At 41.3% G+C, this 27,842-nt stretch overlaps 1 protein-coding gene across 5 annotated transcripts in view; it reads right to left on the bottom strand.

Annotated features, from left to right (window-relative positions):
- Positions 1 to 27,842, bottom strand: part of LOC106677000 (coxsackievirus and adenovirus receptor homolog) — a 53,663-nt gene that overhangs the window by 13,799 nt on the left and 12,022 nt on the right. For 3 of the 5 annotated variants that reach the window (XM_076880990.1, XM_076880989.1, XM_076880991.1), the window contains 2 exons: positions 23,334 to 23,436; positions 17,858 to 22,886 (listed from right to left, as the gene is read on the bottom strand). The exons of 1 other annotated variant lie outside the window; for it this stretch is intronic. In XM_076880990.1, the coding sequence (XP_076737105.1) occupies positions 21,474 to 22,886; positions 23,334 to 23,351 (1,431 nt within the window). In that variant the 5' untranslated portion in view covers positions 23,352 to 23,436 and the 3' untranslated portion in view covers positions 17,858 to 21,473. Of the gene's footprint in view, positions 1 to 17,857; positions 22,887 to 23,333; positions 23,437 to 27,842 lie in introns of those variants that run through there. One more of the 5 variants, XR_013096089.1, reaches the window with a different exon arrangement.

Genomic DNA, 27,842 nt, shown 5'->3' with positions numbered 1-27,842 from the left:
TTCAGGAATCTGGCCAAATGAGACCTGAATTCCCCTTCAGAGCAAACATGCATTTTTTTGTTTCATTATTAGCTACAGTTATGATTTTCTCTTCTATAAATCAATAAATGACTGATAACAGTCAGAACCTCTGTGTATTTAGTTTATCTTCTGAGTCAAAAGGGAGAGCTTTTTATTTGGAAATGGACTAAAAAGCACACAATAATCCTCATGACTCCTCCAGCCACATAATTAGACTGTAAGTCAATAAAATTCCAAACTGTATAATGAATATAATATATCTTCAAATATATGATAGTTTGTTATGACTATGACACTGAGGGAGAAACCGACTACAGAGCATGTGATGGCAAACACACAAACCACCAACTTTACCGTTTGACAACAATACAATTAGACTGTGAGTGAAGGAGGAAAAAAAGAATAATTAACTTACTCTGATCCACAGGCGTAATATTCAACAGCACAGCAAAATGATTCACGATTCAAGAGTATCCCAGTCACAATGACTATTAGGGAGACATCATGCCTACAATACACTGCATATTTCATTTGACCTACACTGATTAAAATAGATACCGTTGTTGAAAAGCCTTGCTGGGAAATATATTACAGTAATTTCCAGACCTTGCTTCATGTCATATGTGTAAAATGGAGAACCAGTTGGCATCAACTATGCACCCGTTTGTCTCCTGCGAGCGTCTTATAGAGGAGTTTGTCAGGGCAGCGACCTTTTAGTTGAGGCTTAGCAACCAAAGTAAAAAAGAAAGTGCTCAGAAGAGGAAGGAGAGGAGAGGGCTGGATGAGTAGACCACTGGGACTAGATTTAATCAGAGCTATCAGGTACTTTGGTAAGTGCTGAGACTGAAAGATGAACTTCTGATGAGTGAGTAGACTGTGTTTTTGAAAAGGACTGAAACTTTCTTACCGATTACATGCTGAAAAGATGCTCTCATACTGTAAAATGAGACATTACAAATGTCTTTACACATTATAGCTTTAGCCAGGTTGGATCTATTTTGGGCTTGTGCCATCCAACTTTAACCACTATAATACAGCTGTGTTGCATCTATTCTGGCTTTTTACACTTTTTTAAAAAATACAGTTACATTTAATGGGTTTAAAATTGATCACAGTAAAATACCTGTATTTTAATTCCTTGTAACTAAACCTCATCAAAATTCATAACCTGGATTAATAACACAGTTTTGGTGAATCAGTGCTTAACTAAAGCTGAGATAGTGGATAGATATCGAACTTGAAGTAAAAATCTAGCAACAAATCACAGCGTGATAGTCTTTTGATATGTGTCAGTTTGCTGAGACTGACAATGATAAAGTCGTCCTCAAGTGTCAAAATGAAATTAATGGTTTCTGTGGAGTGTTGCTCAATGCCACCTGTCAAGTAATGATTCCATGCAGAGTCATATTTGGTGAAAAAAATGACTGAAGAAAAAACAGTCAATGCATCATGGGAATGATGGAAGCTGTGGAGGAATTGAAACTGTAAGCTGGTTACTTTACAGAAAACTCAAACTGAAGGCTCTCCCTCCCATTCTACTTTTAAATACTCTAGGAACAACAAGTAGGCCTGCAGAGCGAGAGCGAAGTGCTCTAATAGGGTGATATGGTACTACAAGGTCATTAAGATAAGATGGGGCCTGATTATTTAAGACCTTGTATGTGAGGAGCAGGATTTGAATTCAATTCTGGATTTAACAGGAAGCCAATGAAGGGAAGCCAAAACAGGAGAAATCTGCTCTCTCTTTCTAGTCCCTGTCAGGACTCTTGCTGCAGCATTTTGGATTAGCTGATGTCACGATCTGCGGAGGCAGACCGTGCGGTGGTGTGTGTGGTGGACCCAGGTGCGAACACACGAGAGTCGACTGGAGTAAACTTAACTGAAAGCGAGCCTTTATTGTGGCTGGTGACAAGGAGTGCAGACAAGGAAGAAACGCAGTGACAAACTAAACTATGACTAAACTGGGAAAGTAAAACTAGGAAAAACTATGAAGACACAGGAAACCATAACTATGAGTACTAAGACTGGCTGTGACAACATGGAGGGTGGGAACACAGACGACGTGACACAGACTACACGAAACACAGAGACTAAATACACATGAGGGATGATCAGGGGAAGTGGCCACACATGGGAGCACAGCTGACACACATGAACCTAACGACAGGACAGGAGGGTGCAACTGAATACACTGACATTGAATACAGACTTTCAAAGTAAAACAGGAAACATGGAGATTAGACATGACATGAACTAAACATAACCACGCAGACATGATGCATGAACCAGGGAGACTTAGTACAGGGGGAGATGACATAAACAACTAAGGAACAAGACTAAACAGCAATCTAGAAATTAACTAGGTGAACTACGCTAGGCACAAATGAATACAAAAGATACATATAAGAACTCAAACACTGGGTCACAGACCCAGCCCATGACAGCTGAAGGCTTTTCAGTGAGTTTTTAGGACATCCTGATAATAATGAATTACAGTAGTCCAGCCTGGAAGTAATAAATCCATGAACTAGTTTTTCAGCGTCACTCTGAGACAGGATATTTCTAACTTTAGAGATGTTGCACAAATGGAAGAAAGCAGTCTTACATATTTGTTTAATATGTGCGTTGAAAAGACATGTCCTGGTCAAAAATGACTCCAAGGTTCCTCACAGCGTTACTGGAGGCCAAGGTAACCTCAGTTTTATCTGATTTGACATTCACAGATTTCCGGTTTTCATTCTTATTTTGTAATTCCAAGTTTTGTGTGTGTGGGTTTTTTTTCTTATCCACTATTTGCATATCCTTGAACACTTTTCACATGATTTCTTTCATGTGTATTCAATAACATCCATGTTCAGGAAATAAATATTCTGTGTATAAATGAAATCATGAATAAACACCAAATGGAAAAATCGTCACTTCGTCAATCTGTCTGTTTTGTTCTGAAGTTCTGAGTTACTTTCTTTGTTATATGAATCATGTTTTATTATTGTTGCTTCATGGTCTGTATTGTGAAAAAAAAGCAGGCTGTTCTTTTTATTGCTGTTAAAGACGTCATGTGATCAGAATGAAGCTGACAATTAAAATTCTTTAACCCTTTACTTTGGTGGAAATTTGAATTGATTGAAGATTATGTTTTGTTTTGTTTTTAAAGGTTGTTGGATAGATTGTTTTAAATCAAAGATAACTTGAATTGTCTTTTTTTGGCAATAATTTATCTGATATTGAATGTGAGCAGTTGCCTCAAGGAGCTTAATATTGTAAGGTAGACCCTACACTGATTGAGCCATGTTTAGTTTCTGTTCTTCAGGAGTAAATACTACTGAGAAAACAGCAGACAGAGTCACTAATCATCTTCTAAATTAACCTTTAGATAACTTTTTGAAAAGTTACAAAAACCTTGATACATTAATATTTTAGTGTGAGAACCAAAGATGAAATCGGCCACTTTGGATCTGCTCCTGTAATCTGGGACAACAACATGAAGCTCTTATTAGAAAAAGCAGCGGCTACAGCTCACCCACCACAGTTCAGCAGAGTTAAACAGAGACCTTCCTCTTTAACATGTAGAAGTTTCCTCTGTCACATTTATGTTCATAAAAAAAAAAATCATTTACTTTTGTTTGTGTTTTGTTCAGTCTACAAAATAAAAGCTTGCCTTTTGCTATTCATCCACCCTCGCCTCCTTTGCGTCCACTATATTCTTACTTCATGTTGTCTGCTTCACCAGACGTGACAGCAGTCGTATTAATGTTATTACTGCTGACTCATCAGCATGAGGCATGAATCCTGAGAACCATACGATGACAAAGATAATCATCATCGTCATCATCGTCATCATTGATAGGTTTGTAGCTTGAACCTATCCGCTGGAACGTTAAGGACAATTTGCTACACAGCAAAAAGCAAGACACAAGGCACCAAAGTTCTCTGGTTTACTCATGCATGAGGGAGACCTGCCTGGAGCCAAGCGTCGTCCCACCACTTGACCTCCGTCAGACTCTCAGCCAGGTTCCCCATAGCACTCCTTTTATTGTGGTTACATGAATATGCATAGGGTCATTAACATATAACATCTTACATAGGTATACATGTGAACAAAGAATACTGCGTGTGTGTGTGTGTGTGTGTGTGTGTGTGTGTGTGTGTGTGTGTGTGTGATTTGTGTGAGGTCAAAATGTGACCCTGTGAAGACTCCCCAAAGCTGGTGCCAGGAGTCTAGCAGGTCCATCTGAACAAAAGGCTCTTATACTTAAACAGATATACGTGTGTTTGCTATACCATATATCAACAAAGAGAAGATAGGACCTCTCTTATGCCGCAGTACGATATTTAAGCCCTTATAACACTAGATCCAAAACTAAAAGGGATGAGGCGAGTGCATCTGGTATGCCTGCCTACCCTTTCCATGATACCTTTCCCATGGTGGAGGTTGCGAATCCCCATTTTGGTGTTGAAGATGACCGAAGCCGTGTTATTTGTGTTTACAGGCCATGGACTGAATCTGAATGTGCAGAGGCATGTAAAGATTTAGGAAACCCGTTGACTAATGTTGATGAATTTATCACCCGACACAAGCAACTCTGCTCCTCGTACCGTTTAAACGGTCAGGAAACACAAGCCACTTTCAGGAAGTGTCTCACATATAACTGGGCTCGGGTGCGAGGCACCTACACAGGGAGGGATGGTAATACCGTCCTGCCCTATGGCCATGCAAATTTAAGAGGCCAAGTTGATGGGGTTTATGAGCGTCTTAGAAATACTTTTAAAGCTTCTGTAGATTACAACAAAATCGCCCAATGCATTCAGAAGGCAGGAGAAGATGTTCATGAGTTCAGGGCGAGATTAGAGGAAGTTTTCAAAGAACATAGCAGCCTTGAAGAGAGTGCAGAGAAGGCCAGCCCATATCAGCAGCAGTTAAAACATGCTTTGATGAATGGCTTTCATTCACCCATTGCTGATTTCATCAGAAAACAAAATGTTAGTCATAACACTGACGGGTCCGTTGAATGCATGAACTGGGCCCGCCATGCACAGGAAGTCATTAAAAATAAAAAAAAAAGAAGTCACAAAGCTCTGAGGCCGCTGCTTTATTAGCAGGTGAAATTTTGTTTCAGGGACAGGCTGGAAGAGAGCAAAATAGAGGCAGGAATAGGAGAAATAGAGGCTCATGGCAATTTGGGAGGAACCGTGGTAAAAGAGATGATTAGTTCTATGCATGTGGGGAAATGGGCCATCACGCAAGGGAGTGTCCTGATCGCATGCCTGAAGAGTATAAACGCCCTGATCCAAGAAACCCTTATTATAATAAATGACTAGCACCTGTTGACACTGCTAACACACATACATGTACAAATGATCCCTTACTTTGTCAGAATTTACAACAGCCTGTGTTTCAAACTCTAGATTTGACAGAAGTATTGTTAATTCTGTCAGGGAAAGAAGTAAAACCAGTTCGCACGTTAACTGTGCAAGGCAAAACTGTTCAATTTCTGTGTGATTCAGGTGCAGATAAAACTGTTTTAAAAGATCATGTGTCAGGAGTTGATCCTTCAAATGGCACAATTTATGTGAAGTCTGCAAATGGTCAGTTAAATCAGCATAGAATCTCTAAACCAGTGTGGATTAGAGATCCTACCACAGGAGAGGCAGCTCAGGGTTCAGTTGTAATGTGCCCAACTTGTCCGGTGAAGCTCTTGGGAAGAGATATGATGATGAAACTTGGAATTTCAATAATTCCAACATCCATTGGGATGATAGCTGCAGGAAAAGGTGAAACTGCTGAGACAATGGTTCATTAGGACAGTGGGGATTTGCATTATTACTGGACACTCGACCTTTCGGCCTCCAGACCTGATCAAATAAACTGTAGACTGTTAGCTGCAGCTGAGGAAATGTTGACAACTAGCCATGACATACAGCCACCAGAAGACTTGCATGTCACACTGAGATTTAAGACCATGCCTGGGCCTGATGAGGCCTACACAGATAAAGTGCTGAAATTAGGGCCACAGAGAATCACCATAAAAGAAATATATACTGATGGTGAAACCATGGCTGGATGCAGTGTGATCCCTTCTGAAGCTGCACAACAACTTTTTACAGGGCAAACACCACATATTTCACTGACAAAGAGTGGCACAGCTGAGTGGACAGACTTAGCATCTTTGGTGAGACAGGGGGAGAGTGTTGGAATGTGGCAGCAAGCAGGAGGGGGTTGGGAGACAGACGTGCAGCACAGCATCTTTCGTAAAAAGCTGGGATGGGTGACACATACTACACCACAAACACATTTACAGGGGAGTGAGAATGACACAGCAGAATGATATGTTGTAGATGTCAAAGATCACCCGGAGCTTAAACAGGTCCCAGAGAAGCTCTGGTCTACTGGGAAGACTGATGTGGGGTTAATAACAACAGCGAGTCCAGTAGTAATAAAGCCCAAAACGTCGTTTAGGCCAAGAGTGAAACAATATCCCTTGAAGCCTGATGCAGTAGAAGGCATTAAACCAGTAATAGAGGATATGATTAAAGCAGGGATACTAGTTGAAGCTCCACAAGCAGTATGTAATACACCCATCTTCCCAGTAAGAAAGGCTGATTCAAGATTTAAGAGCTGTAAATCAGGCAGTGGAGAGTATAGCTCCATGTGTCCCCGACCCCCACACCTTATTAAATCAGCTTAAACCAGACATGACACACTTCACCGTGGTAGATTTAAGTAATGCTTTCTTTTCCATACCAGTACATGAGAATTCACAAGGCTGGCTTGGTTTCACGTATCAAAGTCAAAGTCAAAGTCAACTTTATTTGTCAATTCTGCCACATGTACAGGACATACAGAGAATAGAAATTTCGTTACTCTCAAACCCTAGATGAAATAGCAAATGAACATTTAAATATAAGAGAGTGATTAAAAAATGCAAATAAAATAATTAAAAAGTAAAAATTTAAATAAATACAATACAATTTAACAAGAAAGCTATGCAATATACAATGTACAATATTCAGGTAAGGGTAAATGACATTGAGTGTAAACCAGGCAGAGTAGTGCAAATAGGCAAATAGTGCAAATGGAGATTTAGTAATATACGGTAAGAGATAGTATAACAACAAAGTCTTATGAGGTAGTGGCAGTCCAATGCTCCACAAAGTGACTGGTAACTGGTGCAGGCCAGTGAGTGAGTCAGAGTGTGTGTGTGTGTGTGTGTGTGTGTGTGTGTGTGTATGTGACAGAGTTCAGTGAGACCGTGGAGGAGAAGAGGGGAGAGGGGGCAGAATCGGGAGGGAGTTAAGCTTCCTGACAGCCTGATGGATGAAGCTGTCCTTCAGTCTGCTGGTCCTGGCCTGGAGACTCCGCAGTCTCCTCCCTGACGGCAGCAGCTTGAAGAAGCTTTGCATTGGGTGCGTGGGATCAGCCGCTATGCAAAGGGCTTTTTTAGTGAGACGGGTGCTGTAAATGTCCTGGAGGGAGGGGAGAGAGACACCAATGATCCTCTCTGCAGCCCTCACTATGCGTTGGAGGGTTCTATGACAGGACGCATTGCAGGTTCCAAACCACACAGTGATGCAGCTCGACAGGATGCTCACGATGGTGCCTCTGTAGAAAGTGTACATGATGGGGGCTGGTGCTCCTGCTCTTCTTAGTTTGCGGAGAAAGAAGAGACGCTGCTGTGATTTCTTGGCCAGTGCTGTGGTGTTGTACGTCCAGGAGAGATCCTCTGTGATGTGCACACCCAAGAACTTGGTGCTGCTCACTCTCTCCACAGACGCTCCGTCAATGGTCAGAGGAGCATGTTGGGTGTGCACTCTCCTGAAGTCCACAACAATCTCCTTCGTCTTCTCCACATTCAGAGAGAGATTGTTGTCAGCACACCACGTGGCCAGGCGTCTCAACTCACTTCTGTAGTCGGTCTCATCCCTGTTGCTAATGAGACCCACCACCGTTGTGTCGTCCGCAAACTTGATGAAGAGGTTGGAGCTGTATGATGGAGTGCAGTCATGGGTCAGCAGAGTGAAGAGGAGGGGGCTCAGCACACATCCCTGCGGGGCCCCCGTGTTTAAAATGATGGTGCTGGATGTATTACTGCCGACCCGTACTGCTTGAGGTCTTCCGGTGAGGAAATCCAACAGCCAGTTGCACAGTGAGGTGTTGAGCCCCAGCTGGACCAAAAACTGGTCCAGCTGGGGCTGTTGGGGGATTATAGTGTTGAATGCTGAACTGAAATCTATGAACAGCATTCGAACATATGAGTCTTTTTTGTCCAGGTGTGTGAGTGCCGAGTGGAGTGCAGTGGAAATGGCATCATCGTTTGAGCGGTTGGGCCGATACGCAAACTGGAAGGAATCCAGGGAGGGGGGCAAGACAGTCTTGATGTGTTGCATGACTAGTCGTTCGAAGCACTTCATCAGGATGGGAGTAAGTGCAACAGGACGATAGTCATTAAAGCAGGAGGGAGATGACTTTTTTGGGACCGGAATGATTGTGGTGGCTTTAAAACATGTGGGGACGACAGCCTGGATGAGTGATATGTTGAAGATGTCTGTGAAGACATCAGTGAGTTCCACTGCACAGTCTCTCAGTACACGACCAGGAATGTTGTCAGGACCCGGAGCTTTACGTGCATTGATCCTGCCGAGGGATCTCCTCACGCTGTCCGGGGACAGAGTCATCACCTGGTCACCAGGAGGGGGTGGGGTCTTCTGTGCAGTGGTGCTGATTTGGACTTCAAAGCAAGCAAAGAAAGTGTTCAGCTCGTTCAGCAGGGGGATAGTGCTATCACAGGTCTGTGGTGGGGGCTTGTAATCTGTGATGGTCTGAATGCCCCGCCACAGGCTCCGTGAGTCTCTGCTGTCTTTGAAGTGATGAGATATTTTCCTGGAGTACTGTCTCTTAGCCTCTCTGGGAGGCCACGGGAAAGGTTGGCCCTAGCTGTCCTCAGGCTCGCCTCGTCTCCATCTCTGAAGGCAACATTCCGAGCTTTCAGCAGCCTGTAGACCTCTCCTGTCATCCATGGTTTTTGATTTGCCCGGACAGTTATGGTTTTCGTGACTGTTACATCCTCAATACACTTGTTGATGTAGGCAGTAACAGTCTCTGCGTACTCCTGGCAAAAAGGCAAAGGCAAGGCAAAAAATACACATACACCAGATTGCCGCAAGGTTTTTGTGATAGTCCTACAATTTTCACACAGAATATTACAAATTGTCTGTCTGATTTTGTGATTCCATCACATCCACAGATGTTGGTATATGTCGATGACATTTTAATTGAAGAACTGGAAAGACATATCATTGGCATTGCTGACTCACTTAGCTGAGACAGGTAACAAGGCCTCACTTTCCAAGCTACAGTGGGTAAAGACAGAAGTGAAATTTTTAGGACATCTGCTTAGTGCAGCAGGGAGGAGCATACATCCAGAGAGGAAAACAGCTATCTTGGCAGCACCTAGGCCAGTGACAAAGAAACACATGATGCAATTCCTAGGGTTGCTAAATTTCTGTCGATCGTGGATGCCCCATTACTCTGAAATTGCGCAGCCATTATTAGATATGATGTACAGTAAACCTTTGGCTATGTCAGAAAGTTTAAGTTGGACCCCTGAGGGGGAGCAAGCTCTGTGCATGCTGAAACAGATGCTGACAGGAGCATCGGTTCTAGGGCTTCCAGATTATAACAAGCCTTTTGTTCAAACTGTTGACTGTAAAGTACATTTTATGACATCCATGTTAGCACAAAAATGTGGAGGTGGAATGAAGCCAGTAGCTTATTATTCTAAGAGGCTGGATCCTGTGGCTTGTGCCTTACCTCACTGTGTGCGATCTGTGTGTGCAGCCGCTGAAGCCGTAAAGTGTTCTGGTGAAATTGTTTTGTTTCACCCTTTGACCCTGCTGGTCCCACATGAGGTTGATGTTTTATTGCTGCAGACTAAAATGACATTCTTGTCACCTGCAAGACACTTGTCTTTAATGTCACTGTTGCTCTCCCAGCCACACATAACTATTAAGCGGTGTACAACTTTGAATCCCTCTACATTGTTGCCCACAGAGGAGGAGGGTACACCACATGTGTGTAGTGAGCATGTGGAAACACAGTGTAAACCTAGAAGTGATTTAACGGACATACCACTCACTGAGGGCAAGGTTTGGTTTGTTGATGGTTCCAGTTTTAAAACAGCAGAGGGAAAGTCTAAAACGGGCTTTGCTGTTGTGGATGATGTGCAGGTCATTCGTGCCGGGCAGTTATCACATTCCATATCTGCCCAAGCAGCTGAGATAGTGGCTCTGACGGAAGCCTGCAAAGCAGCTGAAGGGCAGGCAGTGACTATATATACAGACAGTCAGTATGCATATGCTACACTTCATTTCTTTGCCGCTCAGTGGTCAAGACGAGGCATGACAACATCAACAGGGAAACCGGTGGAGCATGCGACACTTTTACAGGACCTGTTGAAAGCAGTCTTACTGCCCAGTAAAGTTGCAGTTTGTAAATGTGCAGCACACACACGTGGCACTGACCCCATTGTACTAGGCAACGCCTTTGCAGACAAAATTGCAAGAAATTGCGGAGTAAGTGGCAGGAAGACCGGGTACAAAGGGGGGGGGGAAAGCCTCTAGGGCCCTTCGTCTAAATCCGGTGAAGAAACCAACTGAGCCACAGGTACTCATCAGAATGGCTGGTAAAGTGTCGTCTACCCTGCTGGGTGTAATGGCTTTGATGTCATCATGGTCAGCTGTGGAGACCCTGTATGTCCAAGGAAACCACAACCAATACCCTCATGGCTATTCTACAAACTTTTGGTGGCAGTTTATGAATACAACTGCTCACTTGAACAATAGAACGGACTGCTATGTGTGTGCTCATATGCCGTTATCCGCATATACATCTGGACTGTGGCCGTACAGCATACCAGAGGACAGGAGTTGGTGTCTGTTGGGCTTAGCAACTCATCCTGGCAACAGAGTCCTCTGGTCCAAGGCCAACTATAGTACACCTTTGAACATCACCTGGAGTAAGTCGCCACTTCTACACGTGAATTGTTCTGGGCAAACTGACTTATTGGCCTGGCCTCAAGTGTCAGACCCACTGCCAGACATAATATTGCTGAACAAGCTGAACGCAGCTCAACTGCCGTTGTGTGTGATGAACAATGGATCACTGTCAGTGGGGGAGTTGCCGCTTCGCTTATGTGGGTACATATACACCTACTGACCTCCAGAGAATGAGAGCAGGTGTATGAAATGCTTGACCAGTGCGAAGTGCGCTGAGAACTTGACATTAAGGAGGACTGAATGCAAGTCCAACCTGGCTTACAGAATACCAGTAAAAGCAAAGAGTCAGAAGTGGACAGGATGTGCAAGGACGGTGCCGAGCAGTAAAGGAACAAGAGCCTCACCTAACTCTTTTGGAGTGACAGTAGACACTGGAGTGCCGCGAGAATTTCACATTTGGAGTGGAGGAGCTAAATTCTTCCAAGGTCTGATCCCAAACATCGGAGTTGCAGAGGTGCGGGATCATGTGGAGATCAACCACTGTGGAATGCACACCAAGCCTTTGTAGTCTGCTAAAGACCACAGTCCTATCACTACACAATTGATTATACACCTCTAAGCATATATGGTTAAATATTTCCTAATACAAATGACAATAATAAAATCTAAACCCATCAATCATCGTCATCATCGTCATCATCGTATTCTCATGAGTCTTACAAACGTGTTATGTTATGTTGCATATGCTATATGTTTTGACTAGTGTTTCATGGGACTTTGTGGCAAGGTCACCATTTAAGAGGTCAAAGTCATTTTCACTGTTGAAACTAGTTTTTTTGGGAAAAACACAAAAGGTCTTTTTTAAAAATGAAAAAAAAATATTTTTGTTCCTGGGTTATTAAGACTTAGGAGAACTGTATTTTGAAAAACAAACAAATATAAAAACAGTCCATTATGCAACTGGTTCCTGTGCAAACATAAAACAAAACAAAACAAAGAAATATAGATTTTTTTAGATTGTCTGGAGGTCAGAGGTCTGGATTGATAAATTGGTGAGGATGATATTTCTGATATTTCTGTATGATGTCTAAATTAAAGAAATAGCACAGTGAATTAAAGTAGTATTTATGGGATGATGGAAGGAATCAAATCAAATCACTTTTATTGTCACATCACATGTGCAGGTACATTGGTACAGTACATGTGAGTGAAATTCTTGTGTGCGAGCTTCACAAGCAACAGAGTTGTGCAAAATACAATAATGTAAACAAGCAAAATACAAGAATGGCTACATCTGAAACTAATAAATATATGTACAATATATAATAGTATATGCATTTCTGGATGTGTATACTAAATGTTTTTCTATGTGTGTGTGTGTGTGTGTGTGTGTGTGTGTATGTGTGTGTGTGTGTGTGTGTGTGTACACATATTTTACAAAATTCAATCTATATTAAATCTTCAGTCTTCCTTCTGCTGCTTTTAGTGTTTTTGTTTTTTCTTTATTTAAAACCACGTGACCAACAACAGAGTGGTAGCTCAGTGCAGCTTAATGTTGAATCGCAGTGTGTTGAAATGTCTCGGAGCTTTTCTCAGCCAAAATGATAGTCCACAGTCAACTATCATCCTGGCATTCAGTAAAGAGCAGGATCCAAAGAGGAAAGAGAGAACAACCTCACAGGTTTATGAATGAGAGGATGTAGGGAGGAAGGTGGGTGAGACATATGCTGGACTGAAATTTGGTCTGATGATAATTCCTCTATTTAAAGAAAAACAATGTTTAAAGCTTCTTAGAAGAAGTCTGCTTAAGATGCATTAATGTAAGTTATTACTGCCACCTGAAGCTGACTGAATGTCTCGGAAAGACGAGTGACTGGCTGTGTCTTAATTCAGGGGCTGCATCCTTCGGAGGACCCATGTCACGTTTATTTGGATGATATGGATGTTTGAGTTCTTTAGGGTAGAAAACACATAGGGAAACTAATAAACAACTGAGCTACCCTAAAGAACTCAAACATATCATCCAAATAAACTAAAACTCAAAACACTAGGTCAACAGAAGGCTGAGAAGGCTGAGAAGGCTGGAAGTGCGAAGCTGTGTAATGGGATGGTCTAGCCTTGGTGGAGTTAAACTCAGCCGTCTGCTCCTTACTATCTAATATATAACAGGACACTGGAGAAAATTCTACCATCTCACGCTATTGTTTAATCAGTTTTCTGTTTGGATTTTATGAAAACTGTAACTTTAATCGCAGCCAAACCAATTTACTGATCAACAAATAAAACACTGAAAAAAGCCAAACAATAATATTTTTATGTTATCTATGTTAAAATAATGAGCCAGTAGTTCACTGTTCTCGCCGGCTCTACTGAGCCTTGACAGTTATCGATCTGGTGGGTAACAGACATCTCTAAAAATGTCGAAGCACTTTTGCAAATATGTGATATCTTGACAAATCGAGCAGATATTTGAAGCTTACACAGCTACTTTGTCGCCTGAAAATATAATAATTGTTTGTTCTGTGACCCAGAAGGAGTAATATAATAAACTCTTTAGTTGTGCAAATTACAGGCCTTTCTTCTAACTACGTTTTCTTTCCAAAATTCTTGAAAAGAGAGTTGACAGTCAATGAATGACCTTCCTTCCTACATAAAAAAGGCACATATTCCATACAACCATTACTTCAGTGTCTTGATGACATTAAGGCTTGGATGTCTCTTAACTTTTTAAAATTCAATGATAAAAAGACTGAGGTGATGACTTTTGGTAGCCCCACTGAGATGCCAAATGTATATTTAGATTCCTTGGCTCGGTATGTTAAGCCAACTGTCACAAACCTGCTGGTCAAAGTGGACTGTAATGAGAAAAGATGACATTATATGCCACGGTAAATGCACTGCCTAATTGTTACCTCTCCCCACTGCCTTCAGTGGCAGGCAGCAGGAAACAGATCAGGAGGCAGAGATGATCTTTAAGTTTAACATTACTCACAATATTGCCAAAGATTGATATGGAATTTAAGCACAAGCACGTTTCAGTAACTTATCTTTCTTGTAGATCTGTGCTCCAAATAAAGAACTTTATGCTGACAAGATTATTAGTTAAAATAACAAATTTTAAGTTACAAATCAATATTGTCTGCATGGACAGATATTCCACATTCCATATATCATCATTCAGGTCCTGCATCAATACATTTCCATATTTTTATATCTATAAAAAAAGCTGACACTTGCTAGACTCTATCAAAGGTGTGAGCATCACAGCAGATGCCTTTGTGTCGAAGTAGCTGAGGATAAAACACAGAAAAACACAAAGTTGATTTTCCTGGCCTGGGATTTTATAAAAATATTCTGCAGTACATCAAAAATGAAAGAAAACCATTAATCAACATATGAACCTCAGCTGATGCTGCTGAAGTGAAGCAGAGCAAAGTTACAGAGGTTTTATTAGAGACACAGCTAAGTGTTTTGAAATTTCGCATAATTTTAAAAAGTTTGAATTTGTTCAGTAGCCTATTGAACAGCAGAAATGAGACTTTCTTTTCAGAATTAGGTAAAAGGGAAAAAACAGCGGCCGACAGCACTGTAAACAACGGTAGACTTGTGAGTAATAAACAAGCGAATAATGCAGAAAACAGATTTTTTTGACGGGAAACTGTTCTTGAAGTACACATAGACAGAAAGAGAGAGAGAGGGAGAGAGCTGTGCATGAAGTGTGATTTTATTGTTGTGGAAGTAAAACAGCAAAAGTTCATGACGATGTTTATGTGAAGGGTTGGATCTTCTTTAGCTGCTGGTTTAGTCAATATTGTTTGGAGAGAGACAAAACCTGCAGCTTCAGAATCTAGTGGAAAAAGGGCGTGAACTCAAAGCACGGATCAGCGAGCTGTCGGCTTTCAGCCCCGACCGTGTCCGTGCTGTCGTGAGAGAAAGGCGACATCTCGCTGATTCTGATCCGTCGGTGGATCCACGCTTTGTGTTTACGTCTTTGTGCAGAATCGTGTTCCTGCTCTCATTTACTATTTCAGCTGTTTGGTTGTTGTTATTTGTTGAAATTTTCTGAGGTTTAACCTGAAATTCTGGCATTTTGGTCAAAATAAATTTGTATTAAAAAATCAATTCAGGATTTTAATGAATCGATATCACATTATCCAAGCTAGAACCGATTTTAATCGATAAATCGATAATTAAAAACCCACCCCTATACATAACTTTGTGGACATGTAGCCAACAGTAATGTTATAACGTTCTTTGCAGATATATAAGTGATCTAAAATTTTATACTTGCTTTTAAAAGTTTATTCTTTGGCCACCACGCTTCAGCCATCTGCTGGGGTTTTTTCTTTGTTGAAAAAAAAAGCCACAGCCACCACTGCGCTATGAATTCTGGCCTATGTTGGGACATAATCAGCCTTCAAATGGGGCCTCGAGGGATGCAGACGAAGTATAGATAGATAATATAAGTGTAGATACTTACATGAAAACAAACATAATAACTTCATACTGTCACTGGGTTTAAACTAAAGGAGTGTTCACAAGAAATCATCAGTATCAAACTGTGACAATAAAAAAATGTTCATTAAAGCAATCAAGAATGAGTTTGATGTGAATCTTTGGTAATGCATGGGGGAAGCTCTGTGCCAATTTTATCAACAGCTACGGATTTTATCCTTTTCTGGATGCAATACCTTGGCCTCCAGTAACACTATATGGAATCTTAGAGTCATTTTGACCAGGATTTCTCCTTTAATGGACATATTAAGCAAATATTTATGACTGCTTTCTTCCATTGCTGCAATATCTTGAAAATCAGAAATATCCTGTCCCAGAGTGATGCTGAAAAACTCGTTCATGCATTTATTTCTTCTTGTCGGGAATATTGTAATTCATTATTATCAGGATGTTATTTTTTTGCGTTGGGACACAGGCAGGAAGCGATGGCTGCTGTTTTATCCATGTGTGGATGCACATACCCAGCTCCCAAATTGTACCCAAATACTGTACGTCCCTCCATCCAACCACACACTTTAGGGACTGTGACCACCCACTGCACATGCTCCACCGTGGTATCACTATGAATGACAACATCATCCAGGTGGCAAACAGCATATGCAGTGTGAGGACGCAGCTATCGCTACAGCAGGTGCTGAAAAATGCCCGAGTCTTCAAACAAACCTAACAGAAGTGTGATGAATGGTACGAACCCTGCACTCACTTCTTAATTACCTGGAAGCACCTTAAAGACAACCGGCCCCTCTCAACTGCGACAAATCATCTGGAGAAAAGGTAAGCATAGGAGACCAAACACTGAGGAACAAATCCTCATTTCATCCTATGATAACAGCATTTTCACCATTTCAGCCAATTCCTTTTGCACAATTTGTCTCTTGTGCTTAGGCAACCTGTAGGGCCATGAACGCACTTTCCAGGCTGCGTTTCAAATTGGTGCTGCATGAGAGTCTTGCAGATGGTCGGGGGATGAACACATCTGCAAACTACTGTTGCAATGCAGGAACATCTGCTTTATTGGAATGTGTGAGATGCTATTCACAATGCATCTTAAACACACTCATGTTAAAACTTCATTCCCACACCTTGTTTTTAAGAAAAATTAATCATCTTTTCCTTGAAGATCATTTCAGAGTTTTTAATGAGCTGCAGGAACCGTGCCGAGAGCAGCCAAGTCTCCTCCTCTGATAAACCTCCACATGTACCACTAAAAACATTTAAATTAGTTTGAATCGGAAATCATGGCTCAAACTACTTGCTGTGAGACCATTTCTATATTTTTCACACCAAACTGTTTAATAAACTTTACACAGAGTTCATCAATTATAACTGATGCTTTAACAGTATCAGGATTTCATAATGCAAACTTCAAATCAAAAGGCAAACAGCTGCAGAACATGTGGATCAAAATGAATTCATTAAAAAAACAACGTGGACTTCAAGGATACAGTAAATACACTAAAGTGAAAGGAGGAGCCAAAAATAGAAGTTTAATAGGATTTGAATTAACTAAAAGTAGTCACCTGTAATCTTTAAAATGGTTCTGATGTGTGCTGCTGTTTTTAACTTTTAACAGTTCTTTGCTGCCACTGTGAATATTGTGTTATTTCCCTAATTAAATAAAGGTTACACAGCATCACTGCTCCATCTTCTGGAAAAAAAAGGTATTACATGGAAATACAGCCCACATCAAGAGTTTAAATATGAATGAAGGATTGAAATTTAACTGAGGTGAAACATGCAATGAATACATAAAAAATAAGTTAATTTTGGAAAACTATCCATCCATCCATCCATCTTCATCCGCTTATCCGAGGTCGGTTCGCGGGGGTAGCAGCCTAAGCAAAGAGGTCCAGACCTCCCTCTCCCCAGCCACCTCCTCCAGCTTGTCCGGGGGAATACCAAGGCGTTCCCAGGCCAGCCGAGAGATATAATCTCTCCAGCGTGTCCTGGGTCTGCCCCGGGGCCTCCTCCCGGTGGGACATGCCTGGAACACCTCGCCCAGGAGGCGCCCAGGGGGCATCCTTGCCAGATGCCCGAACCACCTCAGCTGGCTCCTTTCGATGTGGAGCAGCAGCTGCTCTACTCTAAGCCCCTCCCGGATGGCCGAACTTCTCACCCTATCTCTAAGGGAGAGGCCAGCCACCCTTCGGAGGAAGCTCATTTCCGCCGCTTGTATCCGCGATCTCGTTCTTTCGGTCACTACCCACAGCTCGTGGCCATAGGTGAGGGTAGGGACGTAGATCGACCGGTAAATTGAGAGCTTCGCTTTTACACTCAGCTCCCTCTTCACCACGACTGACCGGTGCAGCGTCCGCATTACTGCAGCCGCAGCCCCAATCCGTCTGTCGATCTCCAGCTCCCTTCTCCCATCACTCGCGAACAAGACCCCGAGATACTTGAACTCCTCCACTTGGGGCAGGAAAACTAAAAAAGTTCAAATAAAAGAAATGATTTACATATCCATATTTGATTTTTGATAGAATACCAGTTTGGTTAAAAAAAAAGAAAGAAAAGACATTCCTATAACTTTAATATTACAACTACTAAACACTACTGTGTCCTAAGGGAACAAAGGTTAAAATGTAACTGGGATAACATTTTAGAGAATTAAAATCCCTCAAAGGAAAAAACATAAACTTGATATACATATCTATACATGCAGCTTCCTAAATGTAACATTCAGGATTATTCACTGCAGGGGTCCGTTCTTCGTACCTCGCTAAGTAAGTTAGCTGGATTTGATTGTTGACGATTTCGCGTGATCCTGGATCGTTCGGTTCCCCGAAGCTCATCCGGGACTTGCTGTCATAGCAACAGAGCCATGAGCGTAAACCTGCTCTGGAGCAGGTTTACTTTATGTAAACAGGATTAGATCGCGGCCACGCAGGTATGTCCGCTTCATTTATACGAAAGCAACAGCGATATTCCACCACTGTTTCACCATAAATAAATAACATCAATGTAACTAAAGATAATGCAGCACTTGATCCTTGTATTGATGTCACACAGATACATACAGGTCATTTCCTATAAAAGGGAAATGTACTATTAACATTCTATTACATGTATGTGATTATTACAGATGTAATTCATATTTCAGAGTAGTAATAGTAAATTACTTCGTGTAATCAAGATGAGAGACCACGGCTATAAAAGCGAAGGTGGATTTGGGAAGTCTGTCGCAGTCATATCCTGTCCGTATACGCGAGCCACCCATTGCGGAAGGTGCAAGATTGATAAGGAGAGTTTTCAGAATTCAGCGTATATTGCGGAATAGACAGGATCCTTTAGCTCAGCGCGACAGTGTGCTCATTGAGAGATATCGATTTTCCCGTGAGGGTATTATTCACTTAACCAACTTGTTGACGTGGGGGTGCAGGACCACCACCTGTCTTTTTTTTGCTCTGCCCTTTTCTTGGTTGCTGTTATGAACAAACAAACAGATTATTTCAATTCAATTCAATTCAATTTTTCTTTATTGTCCCACAAGGGGAAATTAGTTTAGCAGCAGGAGGATAAGAACAACAGAACAATACTATAAAACAATAATAACAATAATAATGATAGAAAATTCAAGGACAATTATTTGCCATTAAGGAGACAAGACGCAGTAGGGATAAAAGAGACCTGGAGTCTTTTAGTCCTCCTCGGATGTACTCTAAAACGGCGGCCGGAAGGCAACAACTCAAACTCACTGTGAAGTGGATGGTTCACACAATTAATAATAGAATGAGCCTTTCTAAGCACGTTTCTATTGTAAATGGCCAAAAGTCCATCTTGCCAGCGCCCTGAAATTTTGCTAGCGGTTTTTACCAGAAGTCCCAATCGATTCTTGTTCTTCACCGTCAGGTTACCAAACCAGGCAGCGATACAAAAAGACATCACAGATTTCCAAGAGACAAAAAGCAATATAAGTGATAAATATTACCATTCTGTGGAATATTCTTATATTTCACTTTTACTTGTTCCCATGTTCTAGTGGGTCCTGTTGTGGCTCTAATGTGAAAGAGGATATAATATAACATAATATAATATAATGTAATATAATATTGGATAATATAGTGTAATATAATAAATCTACCCTACCGCCTACTGGTGTTGGCCACAGGGGCCGATGGCACGATATGGCAGCCTGGCTTCTGTCAGTCTGCCCCAGGGCAGCTGTGGCTACAACTGATTAAACTCTGAAACTCCTAAAATCCCTCACTCAAGAGTTCTTGCTCTGCTGCCAAAAAATACCGTGCGTGCCCCTTCGACATTTCGCCGACCAATCAGAGGGTTGCCGATCAATGTTTCTACTATCGATGCATAGCCCCTTTTACGACACCCAGTGATCTCACATCATTTCATCCAGCTGTACTAATCGTCAACAGCAGGTGTGTTCGGAGAACCGGATTAGCGAGCTCACGGTTAGAGCGATGATTTGGTCTTGGATGTAGTAAGCAACGTACGAAGAACGGACCCCAGGTCCAGAAATCAGAGCTACCTCATCAGATCCAAGTGTGACATCAGCTGACACTCTTTACAGGAGATTCCATCTGAACTCTGTGGAGCCTGATCTCAAAGTTTTTAAGTCTGACCCTGAAACCAGAAGAGGATCTTTCTCTCTCTTCAGATTCATTGTGATCCAGTGATTTCAGTCCTGCATGATCAGGCTGATGTTTGCACAGAGCAGATAATGAAGTGAAGGTTTTTGCACATTGGTAACAGTGAAACAGTTTATTTACAGCGTGGGATCGTTTGTGTTTGGAGTATGAACTGAGATTCCTGAAACTCTTGTCACACTGGTCACAGCTGCAGTTCACTTCCATGTGTGTACATTCATGTTTGTTACGATGACCTGATTGTGAGAAGCTTTTTATTCTACTGTATTTAGTATATTATTTTATTCTATTCTGTACAGCTGTGTACTGTATTTAGTCTTTTTGTATTCTAATTTTTGCGTCATAACTTTTGCACTGTCCACTTCCTGCTGTGACAAAACAAATTTCCCACGTGTGGGACTAATAAAGGTTATCTTATCTTATCTTTTGTCACATTGTCTGCATTTGTATGGTGTCTCTCCTGTGTGGATTCCCTTATCCTTTTTCATTGAGCTCACGTCCAGTGGTGAAGGATGACCCACACTAGTCACAGATGTGCTTTTTGACCACACTGTGAAAGAGTTCATGTATTTTTAATGTACTTGGTGTGTGGAAGCCTCTCCCACATTCGTTGCAGTAGTTCATTTGTCTCCAGTGTGGCTGCGTTGATGTGGATTTAGGTCCAGTTGATGATTGGAAGTTTTTCCACAAAGCTTACAAAGAAACGTTTTCCCACCACCACAGCGACGACAGGGCTGAGAACTGGATCCATCTGTGTTGCTCTGCTTTGTTTATTTTTATCCTGAATGTCGCCTGAAATAAAGAGCATCTCTGCCAACGTCCAATTACTTTTACTGTTTACATTATAACACTCAGCTTACTGAGAGAAAATGAGTCTTCATTTTCCCAAACAGTTCATTCAGTATAACTCCATAAGTTTACTGATCAAACTTGTTCCAAACAATCAGGTTAAAAATACAGGATAAAAAGGTAAATACATCCTCACAGTAACTGCACTTGTAGAGTTACTTTCTGGTGTGGATCTGTTGGTGTTTTTTCAGCTGATGTGGAGATTTAAAAGTCTTCTCACACAGGTCACATTTATAAGGTCTCTCCTCAGTGTGGCTAAACATGTGTTGCTGTAACTGTGCATCTGTTGGAAACAGTTTCCCACACTGATCACAGAAGGAAACATCATTTCCAGTGTGAATCCGTAGGTGAATATTTCGGTAGTGTTTTTCACTGAAACTTTTTCCACAAAAGTTGCAGCTGTACGCCTTAATTCCAGAGTGGGTAACTAGATAGTTCTGTAAGTTTCGACTTTGAGCAAAAGCTTTACTACACAACTCACAGTAGTGTGCTTTAACTACAATGTGGATGAGTTGGTGTTTTTTTTAAGCCCACACGATACGTAAAAGATTTTCCACACAACTCACAGCTGTAAGGTTTAACTCCATTGTGGACGAGTTGGTGTCTTTTTAAGTTTCTAGCCTGGGTAAAAGACTTTCCACACAAGTCACAGCTGTAAGGTTTAAATCCACTGTGCATGAGTTGGTGTCTTTTTAAGTTTCCAGCCTGGGTAAAAGACTTTCCACACAAGTCACAGCTGTAAGGTTTAACTCCACTGTGGACGAGTTGGTGTCTTCTTAAATCTCGACCCCGGGTAAAATCCTTCCCGCAGTCATCACAGCTGTAAGGTTTAAATCCACTGTGGATGAGTTGGTGTGTTTTTAAGTGTCCAGCCCGGGTGAAAGACTTTCCACACAAGTCGCAGCCGTAAGGTTTAAATCCACTGTGGATGATTTGGTGTGTTTTTAAGCTTCCAGCCTGGGTAAAAGACTTTCCACACAAGTCGCAGCTGTAAGGTTTAACTCCACTGTGGATGAGTTGGTGTTTTTTTAAGCTTCCAGCCAGGGTAAAAGACTTTCCACACAAGTCGCAGCTGTAAGGTTTAACTCCACTGTGGATGAGTTGGTGTGTTTTTAAGTGTCCAGACTCTGTAAAAGACTTTCCACACAACTCACAGCTGTACGCTTTAACTCCACTGTGGATGAGTTGGTGTGTTTTTAAGTGTACAGCCCGGGTGAAAGACTTTCCACACAAGTCGCAGCTGTAAGGTTTAAATCCACTGTGGATGAGTTGGTGTGTTTTTAAGTGTCCAGCCCGGGTGAAAGACTTTCCACACAAGTCGCAGCTGTAAGGTTTAAATCCACTGTGGATGATTTGGTGTGTTTTTAAGCTTCCAGCCTGGGTAAAAGACTTTCCACAGATGTCGCAGCTGTAAGGTTTAACTCCACTGTGGATGAGTTGGTGTTTTTTTAAGCTTCCAGCCAGGGTAAAAGACTTTCCACACAAGTCGCAGCTGTAAGGTTTAAATCCACTGTGGATGAGTTGGTGTGTTTTTAAGTGTCCAGACTCTGTAAAAGACTTTCCACACAAGTCACAGCTGTACGCTTTAACTCCACTGTGGATGAGTTGGTGTGTTTTTAAGTGTCCAGCCCGGGTAAAAGACTTTCCACACAAGTCGCAGCTGTAAGGTTTAAATCCACTGTGGATGAGTTGGTGTGTTTTTAAGCTTCCAGCCTGGGTAAAAGACTTTCCACACAAGTCGCAGCTGTAAGGTTTAAATCCACTGTGGATGAGTTGGTGTCTTTTTAAATCTCGACCCCGGGTAAAATCCTTCCCACACTCATCACAGCTGCAGGTTTTCTCTCCCTTTCTTCTGTGAGGTTTGTCGGCCTCCTGAGAGCGCTGACTTCTCGCTCCATGTTGGTCCTGCAGTGACAGAGATACAAACAGAGGCAGTGAGTGAAATGCAGTCGTGGAACAAACTGTAACTCCCTCTATTAGCGGAATCAAACATGTCAACAAACACATTGTAGGTGTGTTTCCACCACCTTCTGGTCATAGTATCACATTTCAATGATGTGCTACAATGACAGTCGTAATGAAAAATACATATTGAAGAAATATTGATAAGTGGAGAAAATATTTTACTCATAAAAAATTGAGTTCAATTTTTGTTATTGTTGTTTCAATGTGTGCCGATAAAAATTATGTTTGTATCTTCTTGTAACATCTGAGTTTTTTGTTTGTGAATGTAGATTCTGTGTATATATGGAGGAGCCCGGGATGGAAAAGATAAAGCTGCTGTTAACATGTTTTTAAAAACCAACAAGCTGTGCAGTTTCAATAACAGTGTAACTGTGATATTTTTCTCACCTTCTGTGTTGAAGTCATTTATTCCTCTGTAGTGGCTGAGCTGAGTCCAAATGGCTGAAATTGTTCCTCTGTTGCTCCACCAGACTCTTCTCCTGTTACTCAGCTGGGACACAAAAAGTATATGTATTTTATCCCTGATAAAAAAAAAAAAGCAGAGCAAATAAACATGACTAAACTCCTCAGTGACAACAATACCTATGAAACTTCAATGTGGAAACTGAGAAGCAGCTACAACAAGAAAGTCATCAGTTGTCACAAGAACCTGAAAGGGGAAAAAGCCACTGACCCCCCTGCATATCACTACCTTTACCCAGTGGATGCTACACCCTGTATATATGGACTTCTATAGATCCACAAGTCCGGCTCACACTCAATGGTAGCAGTACCACCTGAAGCACCTCATTAGATTCCACCTACTCCACCCAGACAACCCACATGGAAAGGATATATATAAATCTTATAAAGTTTGTATCCGTCTTGTGTGAAACTTGTATGAAAAGCATACAAGAGTGAAAACAGATATAAGACCCCTTGAAAATTATATAATGAAACTTCTATGTTTTGGATACTTACTAAAACAATATATGAAAGTAATGAGAAAGTGGCCATTTTCATGAGTAAATCATATAATTTTTTACTATTTCTTTTCCATATGGGAAGGTAAAGGGTGGTTGTATGTAGGGATGGGTATCGTTAAGGTTTTATCCGATACTAGGGCTGCACGATTAATCGTTAGAAAATCGCGATCTTGATTCATACTTTTGTGCGATCTCATTTCCAAATGACAACGATTTTAAAAAAAAGAAAAAAAAAAAGACGACGATTGTACCGCATTTTGATCCGGGACGTAATCTGCATGAAAACAAGCGCTCACTCTTCCTGCTCAACAAATGACAAGGGCGGAGCCTTATACCACGTGATACAGAAGCTGTGCCGTGTGATGCTAAAATTAGTAGGGAAAAAACAACGGAGAGCACGTCAGGGAAGACGAGAAAGTGACAGGAGAAAATCCATCCCGGTCAACCACCCAAACATCAATAACGGGAACCTTATACAGCGCTTCCCTATACCCGTCGAACTCCCGCAGGCACAAAGAAATTACAGAGGCCATTACTTATCACCTGACCAAAGATATGGCTCCCATCAACACTGTGCAAAACGAGGGATTTAGGGAAATGATCAACACCCTAGACAAACGCTACACAGTGCTGTCCCGCAACTATTTTTCTATTGTTGCACTACCTGCTCTATACACGCAGTGTCGAGCAACGGTGGAGACGGAATTTCAAGCAGTACAACATTTTGCAGCAACAACAAATGTGAGACATTTGTTGTTTTTATGTTTATTTATTGTTTTTATGTTCAGTCTCAACTGTTATGAAGTTGATGTGCAGTTAATAAGTGCAATAAATATTTATCGTGAGAGAATCGTGATCTCAATTCTAAGGGGAAAAAATCGTGATTCTCATTTCATGCAAAATCGTGCAGCCCTATCCGATACCAGTACCAAACTGGTACTTCTGAAACGGTGACAGTGCTTAAACGGTACTCAAACTGGTGCTTAAAGAATGGAGAACACAAAATTGGTCCAAAACCCTCTCATGTTCAGCTGTTTTTTTTGTAAAAAGATAACAATGTTAGCCTTTTCTGCAGCCATAGGGCATATATGGTATCACTCTTGGCTGGAAGCAATGCTTAAACAATGGAAAAAACACAAACTTCGTCTAAAAACCTCTCATGTTTAGCCGTTTTCCATTTTTTCTTTGGTCATTTTAGCCTTTTTGGCCAGGGTGAAGGGAGTATCTGCCATCAGACAAGAAGAAAGCCATGTAACTATGACGGTGTTTGCTAGTTCACCTTACATGCATTAATGTAATAACGTGGTTAGCCTACTCAACGTAAATTACACACGAACAACATTAATCTACATATATTGTTACAAATATATGTAAGAACTGAGCCAAATTTAGTAATGCCAACAAAATGAAATAACAATATTTGTATCTTATATATGATACATTCTTCCACAGGAGCTGCTGATCCAGTTCTACACTGCGGTCATTGAGTCTGTCCTGTGCTCCTCCATCACAGTCTGGTATGGAGCAGCCACTAAACAGAACAGGAGCAGACTGCAGCGGACTGTACGGGCAGCAGAAAGGATCATCGGCACCCCCCTGCCCTCCATCCAGGATCTGTACCTCTCAAGAACCAGGAAACGGGCAGGGAAAATCATCACAGACCCCTCACACCCTGCACACAGACTTTTTGATCTGCTGCCCTCTGGCAGACGGTACAGAAGCCTGCAGACCAGGACCACCCGACACAGGAACAGTTTCTTTCTCCTCGCCATCTCCCTTCTTAACAGTTGACTTGTCACACTGCTCCCACTGCCAGACTGCAACTGCACCTTATGTACATTTTGTAGTATTCATTCCACCTCATTCATTTCTGTATTTTATGTATATAAGTTTAGGTTCGTTATTTATAGTTGGTTTACACAGCTTTGTGTATGTATGTGTAATGTGTATATATAGACACGTGTGTGTGTGTGTGTGTGTGTGTGTGTGTGTGTGTGTGTGTGTGTGTGTGTGTGTGTGTGTGTGTGTGTGTGTGTGTGTGTGTGTGTGTTTTACATTGCTGTGCTTGAGAGCCACCATCTATTGGAACCAAATTCCCTGTATGTGTCTGCACATATACTTGGCCAATAAACACGATTCCGATACATCTATATATACACTGTAGGGCTGCCACGATTAGTCGACTAGTCACGATTACGTCGACTATCAAAATCGTCGACGACTGATTTAATAGTCGACGCGTCGTTTGAAGCTTTGTAAGATCCCAAAAGACGCAGGAATAAGTAGCAGGATTTAAGAGTGTAATAACGGACTGAAACAGAAGATGGCAGCACTGCATGTACAAGGATGCCAGCTGCCGTTAAACCCCGAAGAAGAAGTAGCTCCGTCCCAGTCAGAATTCATAGCGCAGCCCAGCCAGTGTTGCCAACTTAGCAACTTGGTCGCTATATTTAGCGAGTTTTCAGACCCCTTAAAAAAAGACGTGAAAGCGCTACTCTCAACAAGCAGCGGGTGCTGTAACGCAGTCAGTTCTTCTTTTACTCTTATGTTTTTTTGTGAATCACAAGGTTTAAAACTACTTATAAACACACACACAAAGTAACTCCACCAGAGTGTCTATTTCGGGTCACTTTTGCCGGTCCAAGCCCGGGCAAAGGAGCAGGGTTGGAATTGTGACATTAAAAAAAACAATAATTGCTAAAAGAAATTTAATTTGTAGTTCTAAATAAACTAACTGCATTTAGGACGTTTTTACTCACTTTATGTCTCTTCCATGATGTTATTTCTCTCTCCAACAACATAGGTTACAATTAGATTAGCATGACCAATTATGCAAATTAGGCGATGACATCATTTAGCGACTTCTAATGACTTTTTTGGACAACCAATAGCGATTTTCCTTACTGAGGAGTTGGCAACACTGAGCCCAGCTCAGTTTCCAACAATGGCGGCAGCTAGTTAGCTTTAATATTACTCTTATTATTCTTTCTGGGTCACAAAATAAACATTTAACATGTTTTCAGGCAAGAATGTAGCTGTGTAAACCTCAAATATCTGCTCAGTTTATCAAGACACCACATATTTTCAAAAGCGCTCCGACGTTTTCGGAGACGTCTGTTAACCACTAGCTCGACAGCTAGACGGGGGCAAGGCTCGCTAGAGCCATGAGAGCACTGGACTCCCGGCAAATCGTTTTCAAACCCACCGCCGTCTTTCGCTACTCAGGTTAAACATGATATATGAGTCACTTAGATAACTTAAAAATGTTATTGTTTGGCTTTTTTCAGTGTTTTAATTGTTCCTGAGTAAATCGGTTTGGCTGAGATTAAAGTTATAGTTCTTACACAGCTGAATAAACTTCAAGCAGACAGCTGATCATCAGAAGTGTGAGATGCTGGAGAATTTACTCCGGTGTCCTGTTATATTTTAGATAGCAAGGAGTTTATTAAACTTCACTGAAACAATCTGCAAATTTCATTAAAATTTAATAAACTATCATTTTGTCTTTATTTTTAGTTAGCACATACCTTAAACACTTAAAGCTGTAAGCTAATGATAATTATATAAGAGCAGATGCTGCTGGTGCAATAAGCTGTATGTTTTACGTTCAATGGATGATGATCTGATTAGTTGACTAATCGCAAAAATAATCTGTGACTAGTCGACTATCAAAATAATCGTTTGTGGCAGCCCTAATACACAGTCAAAGATACTTGTCTTTGAGTGAAGATTTAAGGTGATAGGACATAAATAAATGCAACTTGAATCTTTACTGAAGCTCAGTATTTGACACAGAGTTCAAGTTCAATGCTGTAATAACTAATAATGATTAATATAATAATAACTGTAATATTGGCAGTATAATATTTACATCACCAACATGAAATGACTTTAGTCTCATGAACAACATTAGCTAATTGTTATTTACTAG

This window comes from Maylandia zebra, unplaced genomic scaffold, assembly GCF_041146795.1.
Source record: "Maylandia zebra isolate NMK-2024a unplaced genomic scaffold, Mzebra_GT3a scaffold02, whole genome shotgun sequence".
Classification (NCBI taxonomy): Eukaryota; Metazoa; Chordata; class Actinopteri; order Cichliformes; family Cichlidae; genus Maylandia; species Maylandia zebra.
The sequence above is the reverse complement of the archived record's forward strand: the minus strand, read 5'-3'. Positions and strand labels throughout refer to the sequence as shown.